The sequence below is a fragment of the Cygnus olor genome, chromosome 1 (assembly GCF_009769625.2).
Source record: "Cygnus olor isolate bCygOlo1 chromosome 1, bCygOlo1.pri.v2, whole genome shotgun sequence".
NCBI classification, from domain to species: domain Eukaryota; kingdom Metazoa; phylum Chordata; class Aves; order Anseriformes; family Anatidae; genus Cygnus; species Cygnus olor.
In genome coordinates, this window is record NC_049169.1 from 23,729,858 (window position 1) to 23,742,449 (window position 12,592).

The 12,592-nt window shown below is 43.2% G+C and overlaps 1 protein-coding gene and 1 long non-coding RNA gene across 2 annotated transcripts in view; one reads left to right on the forward strand and one right to left on the reverse strand.

The window, feature by feature from the left end:
- Positions 1-4,519: 4,519 nt before the first annotated feature.
- Positions 4,520-8,789, reverse strand: LOC121066282. The gene is made up of 3 exons (XR_005817633.1): positions 7,759-8,789; positions 7,515-7,596; positions 4,520-6,243 (listed from the first exon to the last, which is right to left on the reverse strand). It is a non-coding gene; the product is annotated as an uncharacterized LOC121066282 (long non-coding RNA).
- Positions 8,790-9,062: 273 nt separating this feature from the next.
- Positions 9,063-12,592, forward strand: part of WASL (WASP like actin nucleation promoting factor) — a 49,795-nt gene continuing 46,265 nt past the window's right edge. The window contains exon 1 of the mRNA XM_040549720.1: positions 9,063-9,518. Within this exon, the coding sequence (XP_040405654.1) occupies positions 9,399-9,518 (120 nt within the window). The 5' untranslated portion in view covers positions 9,063-9,398. The remainder of the gene's footprint in view (positions 9,519-12,592) is intronic.

The following is a 12,592-nucleotide window of genomic DNA, read 5'->3' on the forward strand; positions in this document are numbered from 1 at the left end:
CACTGACTCGTAGGTGCAGAGTGTGAGCAGAACACTGTAAAGAGAGGCTATAAACTTTTTTTGTTTTAAGCTAACCAGGCTTCAATTCTGGCTGCAACACTTTTGTTACTTTTTATGAAATGGGGTAGAGACTGCCTATTACTGGAAAGTGCTAAATAGAATGAAACAACTTTCTGACAGGACCTGTTAGACATATTTTATCATGTATTTTCTATTCAGAACAATTTCACCACTGCAGACTAAACAAGACTTAAATCAAGATTTGACAGACTTGTTTAAAAGCTACTGCTCTCCATCAGACCCCAAATCATTTATTATTTTTATGCAATATAAGACAGAGGATTCTGAATTCCTTCTGTAACAGTGACTGGTTTTACAGTACTTTTTAGATGCATGAAAAACAAATATGAACAGAAAACATAAAGCGAATTTCTGAATCATTGACTACTGTCCTTTGGTGTTAAAAGCAACACTTTATAGAATCCCTTTGATAAATATCTCAAGCTCCAGCTTAAAAAGAGTTTGATTTTTATTGTCCCCTCTTAATCTTGCTGGAGGAATGCTACAGACTATCCTCATGATTAGGAATCTGTGAATTTCTGTCTAAATATGTTTATTAATAATTTCTAAACACTTTTCTTGAACCAATGTTGCCCTTTTAAGAATTTATATTGTATCATGTATAACACGATGCATTTCTCATAAATTCTATTATGATCTGATATACCAGGGTGCAAGCATTGTGGATTGTTTAGAAATTACATGTAGCCCCAGAAATTATATGTCTTCAACAGAAATTATATATATTCAACAATCAGGAAGTACGCTATGTTTAAACAGCTATATCTTTTCTCAGGTCTTCTGTTTTTTGTTTTGCCATGATACCTCATCTTCTCTTCCCTGTTCTCCTAAGCATCTTTCTTCTGAAGTGGTTCCAATCCAAATTCACCTGCTTGCAAACAGGCAGACAGAATCATACACATTATTTCCAATTTAATTATTAATTCCATACACAATATTTCCAGGTGCATTAGGCCATTATAATGGTACTAACAGCTCCCTGGCTTTAGCAGGAATCTCTTTCCCTGAAGCCCTAGGACTTGCATTCAGCTTCCTAAGGCTACATTGCCATGGCAGCTCCCCACCACGCTCAGTTGTTCTCAGCTGAGACACTTAACCACAGCACTTTTTCCTACTGAATTTCATCTTGCTCCTGTGACTCATCCTCAAGGCCACCGTGTTCCTTCTGTCTGATGTTCTGATCCTCCTCATATTCAAAGACAATAAATAATGGATAAAGACAGCTCATGTTGCAAAATTAAGCAGGCTGCAGGTTATGGATTGCAGCACTTCTGAAGTAAAACACACATGATTATAGGGACTTTGGCAAACAGCCTGTATATTCAGGAACAATATTAAAAACTGGGTGGGTTATCCTGTCAAAAACAGTTTTCAGTGTAAGTACGGATTGATTTTGTCTTCTCCTTTTAAAGTTTAGAGTTCACGCATTTATTCTAGTCAATCTGCTTTATACCATACCTTAGCCACACCGCTAACAAGGGATTAGTTCAGCGGAAAGGAAGTCTCCATATGACAGAGATCTGTGTAATGCTCTCTTTCAGTCTTGACCTTGGACACAGAGATAGCCAAAGAAAGAAATACGGACACAGTGCAGCAGCTGAATGCACCTACATCTGCTTCGGACGTTTGAAGTGCGGTTCAGTTATACCTGGTTAGACATTTTGGGTGACAGAGCACCATAAAACCGACCCATCTGAGTTATGCTGCAGTTGTAACCATGAGCCTAGAAAAGAAAATATATTTATTTCCTATGATCATATGCTGGCAATCGAGATGGCATTCACAAGCAGGAGAACGTAGTGACTAAAGGCTGTATCTTCTCACACTAAGGGTAAAATTTCTCATATTTTCTAGTTTTGAGACATTTTAGAAATGATCACTGTAGCTAATAGAAATGAAAACACTTCCCTAACCAAAATAATTGTCATAATGTATCATTACAGGAATGATCCCATATTGCCTATAAATATTGAAATATCCTACCTCATCCTACTGCAGTGTGATATTATTAAAAACCATACTGCCCCTTATTTCATCTGATTTGAACAAATGACTTTCTGCCACAGTTTAAAACGACTTAGCTGCTAGGGAGTTTAGTGAAAAATTAAACCCCTCTTAAGCAAACACCGTGCAGGCTATGCTTATGGAAAATTATTCTCACAGTAATCAGCTGTACATGCTGACAAACTTGTTCTTTCCTGGTTGCCTAGCTGTCTACCAACCTCCCCTGGCTCCACGCCATGACCTCTGTGAAAGAGCTGCTCCAGCAGTAGCAAGTATTTTCCCAGAAAGCCTTATTAACTGTGCTGTAGGTTTCGAGTCCTCAAACTGCTACCCATCTTATTGCAATTATTGTGAAAGTATTTTAAATGAAGATATTTGGTTTCATTTTTAAATAGATATGAGAAAATTCAAGGCCAAAAAAACTAACTGGACAAAGCTGGTCAGCACTGCATGTATGCAGTTACAGCAAACACTGAAAACAAAGTCTACAGTTATGAGTTCAAATAAATTCAGTTCTAGCCCTCTTAAAATGCACAAAAACATCCTATCAGCTGAAAAATAGTAGGTCTGAAGCTGAGATACATATTTTTTACCAAATTTGATGGCGGGCTGGAAGTACTCTGGTACCTTCAAAAAAAGTGGTACACACACATCCTCCAATATTGCAAACAAGTATAGAAAGAAAATGGATTAGAGAAACTTAAATAAATGTCTCTACTTCAGGTTGTAACCTACAGAGTCAATATTTATGCAATGATGATTAGTTTTAAGAGGCAGGATGCGGATGTGCTGCTCCAAGTTTAATGTCTCCTCCCTGGACAGGAGCTCCTGGGTTCTTGTACATATTTGCAAGGTACCGAGGCACCAAACCAGGGCAGGGCTTCAGGCACTACTGTGCTGCACATACGGCAGCATTTTGACTAAATACTACCTAAAAGAAAAACAACAACTAGATTCGTTCTCATAGAAGAAATCAGCAACTTCTTCTGGTTCTTTGCGGGGAGCGTGACTTTGTTGACAAGCATGAATAAAGTGGTAGATATCCACATGACACACTGATACCATTTATTTGTGCCACCTTAACATACCACGGGAAGAGTCCTTAATTGAATGTAATAATAGGGTAGCCAGGAAAATACCAATTAGAATAACTTGGCTGTCTGTGCTAAATTCTAGATATTCCTAAGATCTTACAGAAATGTATCTTTACTTACTAGGATGGATTCAAAAATTAAGATTTATTTTTAGACTTGTCTCTGAGGTGAAACAACTAGACAGGCTGCAGATTGCCTTGTTGATGCATTATACACACAAGCAGTACTCATTTTCACATACAGTTTTGAAAAACAATCTGATGGTTTTCATCCGTCTTCTCACGAGCTTGCTATGTGTTCCATTTCATTTTGCTTATCTGTTTGTTAGGGTTCTGTATTTGTTAAGCATATTCTCTTTTTCCTATAAAAACAATATAGGTCACCACGCCAGTGGCTCTAGTTGGCCTGAAGCAGATATAAATAATCCTGAACACAAAAATCAGGCTGATCAAGATACGCACGTTCTCAATCTTGCTTTATGAGGTGGAGCAACAAGCCTTCAGGAATGCTGATGCATAAAGTCTGCCCCCCCCCCCTTTTATTTTTAACTATCAACTAGCAAAACCACACAGAAGCAAGACAATTAAAGAAGCACTAACATGCCAGAGACAGTTTGAAGCAACAGTGAAGCCCTGGGTCTGAAAACATCTGCCAGATGAAGGCTGACCTTTGATGGGACGTGGCTCTTTGACCCTACGGGAGGGCAGCAGCAGAACAAGTGGCACGCCCCGGAGCTGCAGCAAGGATCTGGTCGAGTGAGCCCCAGCACAACCCCAACAGGAACCAAAGTGCAGTCGTGCCTATTCCTTAAGGCTGTTCAGTGCTGGACGGGGTGGCGGGGGGGGGGGGGGGGGGGGGGGGGGGGGGCGGGGGAGAAAGAGAGGAAGAGAGAAAGAAAAACTGCAGAGAAGTTGTTAAGCCATCCGCCAGGATCCAAGTTGCAATTGTTGCCGAGCTGCATTACGTTATTTGACAGTTGCTCACTGGGAGTTGCTCATCTCCTGCTATTGGGAGCAGATGACTGATCTCAGGCTAGCTCTCAGAGTGCAGATCTGAACATCATCCTTAGCTCTGCCAGTAAAAAGGGTGGATTTCGCATGCGCTTGCCTTGCACTACCCTCAGCTCAGTAAGGATCAGGCTTCCTGGCCACAAGCATGCTGATCAGGGTGGGGGGCAGTGGCTGCAAACAAGAGCTGATGTTTCAAAGCCAGAGACTTCTGCTTGCTAAAGCAATGTGCTACAACAACATATGAGCAGATCACAGTAAAGAAAGAATGTTTTTCTTTTCTTTTTTTTTTTTTTAGCCAGTGAAGTCCTTGAGCTTTATGGTGGCTGATTAATGGCTGGAGGGAGATTTCATTACACTGAATTTAAAAGCTGTCAGGAAACTTGGAGGAAGGAGTGAAAGTTCCTTTTAATACCTGCAGGTAAATCAAAATCAACTCATATACTCCGCTCATGTTTATTGCTGGGTGTAAAACTCAGGAATCACACTAAGGTATAAGCCAGGCAAGGAGAATAAAAAGAGTGTTTCAACAAACCCTGTGGTATACAATTTTGAAGATGAGCTATGATGACAGCTGGACTGGGGAAAGAAAACGTTTTCTTCTAATTTGCAGAGCAGCTACAGAATTGTTCCACTGTTACTGCAGACAATGATCAACATACTTGCATAATAAAGAAGTATTAAGAGGAGAGAGAAGATGCCTCACATTCCAGTTTGGTCTCTCTTCCACACAGTCCTGGAAAGGAGAGTAATACAGTCCAATGCTTCAGGCGTTTAAAGAATTGTAGAGGAGCCTGTGAAGAGAATCCTATAACTGATTTCAAAGTTAAAAACAAAACAAAACAAAAAAACACATCAGTATCTTATATCAATATATTCAAAATACAATTCTACATCCAAAGCAAAATCAATGTTATCCTCTGCTGAGCAAAACAGAAGGGCGCAAATTGCATTCCTTCATTCTCAAGTAAACAGTCTGAGGTTGAAAACAAGGGCTAGAGAAGATACAGCAAACAAAGACGAGTAACAGGCACTACAGGGAAAGAAAAAGTTCTAGCTGGCACCCAAGACAGCATTCGTGCAAGAAATGAAAGAACTTATTGTCCTACTGCATTGGTTCTCAGGCTTCAGTCTGCTCACTCTAGCAGCGAGGACGCTCTTCTGCCAGCCAGCCCACAAAGGGAGAGGATTCTTCCTACTGACACTACAGTTCCATATTCATAAGGAGTCAGCAGAGGCTTTACTAATTAATTGTCTACTTTGCAACATCTGTGGCTACTTCATGTCCTTCTGTGTCTGAAAATTATAGGATATAAATACAATATAGAGGAAAAAAAAAAAAAAAACACACAGATTCCAGATTCTCTTTATTCCAGGCTGTTATCCGCCTAAAACAGATCATACGAAATCTCTGTGAGAAAGGAAATACAGCAACTGAACCTGAACTGAGCTGTAACTTAACAGATGATTCAGTTACCTCCACAGAAGGCTGCAATTCCTAAACTTTTAAAAGTTCGGTGCACAGGGAGTAGAAGTGAATGAACTTGTGGGTAAAATAGTTAATATGCTATTTGTCATTGGTTCAGCAATGATTTATACCCAGTTCTCTTAAATGAGATCTATGCAGAGAAAAACGATGCGGTTTACTTAAAAAAAGAGAACTTGTATCTTCACAGCTCAAAAACCATTTTCAACCACAAAGAGAGTTCCTCTTTTTTGGTTACCGCAAGCGGTTTTGTAGTAAATGAACTGGTGTTTTCTACAGGCCCAACCAAAAAGGGTGTTGAGGGAAACGAGCCTTTCCTTTTTTTCGTCCGTTCTTCTGCTGCCCTGTTGACATACCCCTTCAGTGTGGTGACACTAATCATACATTCACAACTTTGATTTCCCCCAGCCATGCTTTTGTGGTTGCTGCAGCGATGTTTGCACTTGTACCACGCTGTTCCACTTGCCATTGATTATGAGATCGAAGAGGGAAGGTTGGAGATTTTTTCTGTTGAGATCTGCGTTCCCCTTTAAGCCTGCTTGTTCTTCAGTGTAATGAGCTGTTTCTTCACCTTATGGATAGGATAATAAGACAACAGTGCTGTATGACCTAAATTCAGTACTGGGACAAAAATCAAGATTTGAGAAACACAGTGCTGCTATTTAAAAAATAATAATAATAAAAAATCCTTGGAAAACTAACTTCTTGCATTGAGAAAATTCAGAACTTCAAAAAAACTTTGAAATATACTCTGATTCGTAGCTCTAGAAAAATCAACTTTAAGTAGAAAGTCTTGCTCAACTTTTTACTTTATTTTCAATTGCAGAATGCTATTTCTGAAATTGGGTGAATATTTAAACTCTGAAACTCAAAGTGTGTAACTTCAGCCTAGTTATGGAATTCAATTTGCAGCTGGCAAAAAAAATACTGAGAAAAATAGAGGTCCCCATTTAAAGATGAACTTCAGAGACACATAATTTCTGTCAAAGGTAAGTCTGACAAGGATAATAAAATCTGTTTATTAAATACATATTTATAATATAACACTTTAAAATCATTACAGGTGCTTATACTGACATAAGAATGTCACTTTTGATGTACTCCAGTACCTTGGCTTTATGAGCTGGTATCCTAAATAAATAGAATAAATGCAAATGAATAGCAGCTTCCCACAGTTTATTGGCATCAGGAGTGGACAACGCAGCTCGAAGCTTCTTACTACAGTACTTACAGACATTCAGAGGAAAGCTTAGGATAAAAAATGACAGCAATTTCCCTAAGAGAGGTCAGAAAGAACAATGTGATTTCTTCAAAATATAGACAGGTAGTTCTGGTTGGTGGCTTTGCTTAGCAGAATTTTGCTCGAGGCTGGATGTTTTATGCAGGAATGGCAGCTCAGCTGAAATTACTGCAAATGTAAACACCAAAGGCAAAAATCTATTTTCCTTTGGGTCCCTTGTACTCATCAGCAGATACTGATATTTCCATTTCACTTCAGGACTCACTGCTTTGCCACGATACAAAAACAGAAACAGCTTTTGCATTATTAATGAAACACAAGATCTGAAAATAGCCCTTTTTTCTTCCCTTTCCTGTCTACCCCTATTAAAAAAGCATACAAAATCCTAACAATAGAGCCTGAAGGTTAAAAGGCCCTTAAGAACAGCCACCAGCCAGCTGGTCTGAGAGGAACAGTGTGAAGCAAGAAGTATCACCCGGAACTGTTTGAATGGAAGGATCCATGCAGTAAGGAACAAACAGTAAAAGTTAACAGAAGTGAGTGGGGGAAAAAAAGCAGTGAACATAACAAATCAGAGAAGTGAGGAAAGTACCAGCATTTACCTGTGAAGGGTGTATCATATTTTTAGCTATTTACACTATGACCACCAGGACACGTACGAAATTTTCTTGAAACAGGCTCTGGCTGCAAAATAATTGTGAAAAAAAGGAAAGAAAGAAAAAAGAAGTGCCTTGTAAAGTGCTTCCATGTGTTTTATCTCTTTACATACATTTTCAACAAACTGAATGCTGCCAATATTCTTTAGCTAAAATATTTCCCCTTCCACTAAAATATAAACATACTTACACAAGAAAGGAATGAAAGCTGAAGTACCTATGACTGCTGAAAAATACTTTGAAAGAACTGTTTCCTACTGTTTGCTGTTCCTTTATAGCAAAGACCCAAGCCACTTCTGTGAGATCTGCACACTGAGGAGTCCTGTATGCATGTATTTTAAATTCTTTTTATGCTGAAAGTTCAGGATTTTCCACTATGTTCTGTCTTCCGTATGTTTTCGGACACAGCTACAGGCTCTTTTAAGTACAGTGAAAAGGGCCTGTAAGCAGAGCAGAAGGGGTCGCCATCTGTTCCTGCCCAATCTTTTGGAAGATAGGAAAGAGAACTCAGCACAGCTTCATATAAGATTTGTGTTCACAGGTTTTCCTCCTGCGCTCCCCTAGCTCCTTTCCTCCTGTGCTTCATCGGTTCTTCCCTTTAATACAAAGTAAAACATCACGGGGGAATTGCTTTAGCATCTTCCAGATGGGCAATGAATTGATCAGAGGAGGTGAAGCTGACATATATGCCACTTAAAAACACCGAGAAGACTAGGAAGGTGCTCACCTAGCCATCTCTTTTTCACCTTTGTCTTCACAAGTATTTCTTCTGTGCAGCTGGAAGTCAGACTGAGCATATGGCAGCTGTGCCAAGGATCTCCAAGCTTCGAAAGGCCTTCGGCCTCCATCTCTGCTACTGTCATGTGGAGAGAAGCGGGGAGGATGAGAAATCCGCTGACAAAGTGTACTGACTGTATATAGGAGGTGTCCTCTGCAGCTGGCCCCTCAGAGAGCTCAAAATACCTGTTACAATTTTTAGTTATTTCACCTCCAGCTGTAGAAGGCTGTGCCAGGCGGGGTACCGGCTCTGACACCCGCTGCTCCCTGCCTGGGCGACCGTGCCGAGGGAACTGCTTCTGCACCGCATAAACCGCCCACCCTACACGACGCAGAAGAACACCATCCGCTCGGTAATCTGCACGGTGAAATTATTCAAGGAAACGTTCTTCCTTCAAAGAGAAAAGGTCAAAAAAGGATTCTGGAGTTACTCATTGAATGGCTTTTGACTTAAAAACCTGACGGGAGCTCGGTGCCGGGCTCCAGCCGCGCTCTGCCTGCCCCCATCCCGGCACCGGCGGCGCTAAGCCCCGCTTATAAAAGCGCTGTGCCCGCTCCTTCCTCTTCTCCTCGTCCTTCTTCTTCCTCCTCCTCCTCCTCCTCCTCCTCCTCCTCCCGGCAGGTATTTAGGGGGAGGGCGCCGGGGAGAGGCCCTGGGCGAGGCGAGGCCGCGACGGGGCGGGAGCGGAAGGGAAAGGGAGGGAAGGAAGAAGGGAAAAGGCGGCGGCGCTCTCGCTCCGTCTCTCGCCGGCCTCCCCTCCGCCTGCCGTGGTCTCGCCCGCCCCCGCTGCCATGTTGGATCGTGCGGCCGCCGGAGCCGGGCCGAAGTTGGAAGTTTAGCCCGGCGCCCGGGGCGGGCGGCCATCGGCCGGGCTGCCCGCCGCCCTCCCTCCCTCCGTCCCCCCGGCCCCCAGCGGGAGGCTCCGCCATGCGGCTGCCGTGAGGCGGCGGCTGGACGAGGACGAGGAGGAGGAGGAGGAGGAGGAAGGGGCCGAGAGCGCCAGCGGTTGCAGGGCGGCGAGGGAGGGCAGCGCCGCCGGGCCGGCCCCGGCCATGAGCGGCGCCCCGCAGCAGCAGCCCCCGCAGCCGCGGCGGGTAACTAACGTGGGCTCCCTGCTGCTCACCCCGCAGGAGAACGACAGCCTCTTCGGCTTCCTCGGCAAGAAATGCGTGGTGAGTCCCGGCCCCGGCCCCGGAGGGGACCGGGGGGGGGGGGGGTGCTGCGGCCGGCGGCTCCCCCCGCCCGGTGCCCACCGTGCCCGGGCGGTGCGGGTGGCCCCGGAGCTCGGGGGAGGAACGGAGCGGGCCGGGGGGCTCGGCCGCTGCCCCCGGGAGAGAAGCGGGCAGAGCCGGCTGGGGAAGTTTGGCCGCCCCGCCAGGCCGGGAGGAGCCGCGGCAAGGCCCGGGTCGGTGCTAGGCCTGCCTCGGCTGGGCTGGGGGGGCCCCGGCGCGGCATCCTCCAGGGTCTGCTTGGGGGAGAGCACAGAGCTGCTCGGAGGGGCGGGCAGGACGCCGGTTAGAAGGACAAGCCGTGTAGCAAACGTGTTTCCGAGTATATCGGTAAGTTCTTGGTTTTCAGAGTACCTTCTTGTATGTTAACGTAAAGCTGTACCCATCTGTGTTTAAAGAAAGAAGCCACTTGATAGCTTCAAAAGTCGGCTTTTAAGTTCCTCATTTTCAGAATACCTCCTCGTATGTTTATTTTAAACTTATATTTATCCGTATTTAAAAAGAAAGCACCCCTTCATAGCTTCAAAAGTCAGCTTTTAAGTTCTTCATCTTCAGAATATCTTCTCGTATGTTAGTGTAAAACTGCTCATCTGTATTTAGCAAACAACAGCCACTTGACAGCTTCAAAAGTCAGTTTTTAAGTTCTTCATTTTCAAATACCTTCTTGTATACTTATGTAAATCTCCATTAATCTATTTTTTAACACAAAGCAACCACTTGATAGCTTCAAAAGTCAGTCGTCTTTTGAAAAAAATACAATGCTTTGAGAAAAACAACCCACTGTATTTCTGAAAAAATTAAACAAAACCTGCCCCTCTTGTCCAAACGACCACTTGGAAGCCATTTCACATGGGTACCTGGTGTCCTGTGATGCTTTGTGCCCAGCACGAGAGTGCTGCTGTCAGGCAGCTCGCCTCTCGCTGCGGTGCCGTGGGGAATGTTTTATGGGCTTTAAGTTGTGGCTTGGAGCGGGGTATCGGTGCGACCGCAGTGCTTCCACATACCTCTGGACTTTGAAATGGTATTGTTGATCAGCCCGTCTCGTGCAAGGGAAGCGTGAGATGTAGTGATCGAACAGGAAGTACGTGATATTTACGTTGGGGTGAGTTAAATTGAAGATGCTGTCACAGTAATTAGGTTAAAATTGGTCGGAAGGTGCGATCACAAAACATGTACAGAGGAGACCTTTCTTTGTGAAGTAATACAGTTTATAAGAAATTTTTCATTGAAATATTTTTGGGCACACATTTCACATGTTTAGCTTTTTGGAAAAAAAAAAAGTAAAACTTCTCCAAATTAAAAAATAGTGGATAAATTTGCGTGTTTAAATTTGTTTTCCTTCAATTCAGATTTTTCTTGTCAAGTGAACACTTTGTTACGCTCGGCTGTAACACTCACCTACTCAAGTTCTCAACTTCTCTGCATAAATAACATGTAAGGCAGACTTTAGAGGTAAATATCTCTGTAGTATCTGGGTGATGTGATCTGTGGCAGGTTCATAGCTTTGTAGACATAACTCACTTCATGTTTTTTTGAAATCATACATTCTTGTGGCTTACGCTGAATTTTGGATGACTTTCCAGTTGAGGATTTCCCAATTATGGCCCATTCCCTTCCCCTTTTCCCCCTGCCCTATATGGTCTCCAGGCTAAGCTTAGGCTTGTCTGACTGTAGTGGAGGGCCTCTGCCATATACTTGAGGGCTCAAGTCCAGAAGACCATCAGAGTTCTAGAGACACTAAACACGAGCCTTTAGGCTGAGCCAAAAACGGTGGCAGTTTGGAAACTAATTCCTGAACAGATTAAACATCTCTGTCTCAGGGATGGCAGCCTCCACAAGGAGTGGAGCAGGCACCTGGAGATGGATGGTAACTACCTCAGCTGTCCGATTTGAGTCCAAAATGCTCATCAGAGCCTGATGGTGTGCCCGATACTATTGACCTTCTGGCTCGACTGTAACTCAGTGGCAGCACGCTGTGCTGGTGAATGCCCTTTTGCTGTAATATGCGTGATATTTGATCTCTTAATATCCACATTTGAATTATTCATTGGTGATACTTCAGGCAATAAACGATGCTTTTTAGGAAAGGAAAATCTTGCAAGTTTCACAGGATGCTGCAAGCTGGCTTTCATACAAGTTGAGCTGACTGCTACAGGTGGCCTTTCTGCCAGGTTAGGGCATGGGTTTGCTGCTGGACGTGATGTGCGCCTGCCATGTCAACATCACTTCAGGTTAGGTTTTACCTAACCTTCTTTTTACGTGACTAGGGAAGCGAATGCAGAAGGAACTGATGAAATATTCAGCTACAAACCTAGGTACTCTTTTTGTAGTAATAACTTGCAGTGCTCTTGCGGAGGGCATAGTGCTGCTATCAGTCCTGAGGGTCTTGGTTAAGAAAGCGTCTGGCACCGCAGAGCTGATTTATTTCAGCAGTCTTTCTTGTGACTGTGCATTTGTTTACAAGGCAGCTACATTGAAATAACATAGAGGATTCCACTAGCCAATTTTTGTTCTATGGGAATTAAGTAGCTTAATATTGATCGAGTACTCGCAACCTCTGATCTTCAGCATTGACATATTTTCAATGGCATTTTAAGTCATTATGACTGATAAACACAGAAATTACCTGGGAGTGATGGAAGTGGTGAAGAGCCATAATTCTGTTTGTGTTGCTGGGGCTGATATCGTTTTATGGAGAGCTACTGATACTTTGGGGATCTCATTGCCTAGTAGACAATCGTACAGATTTTTGACTCCTGATTTTTTTTAACTTGCTGAGCTGTAAAATACTTGTCTGAATCTGTAAGCAATCAAAATATCTTTGAAACTTGAATTTGTCAGTGGCAAAAAAACCAAGCCATTGGCTCATAGCTAAAGCTGCAGCTACAGCTAATTGAGTTAAAACTTGGATCCAGATGTAGAACTACTTACAGTGGGTATCCAGCACATAGCCCTTCAGGACTTGCCTGGTTGCACAGATATATGAAAAGCATTTAACTAGCTTTCATTCAGATTTG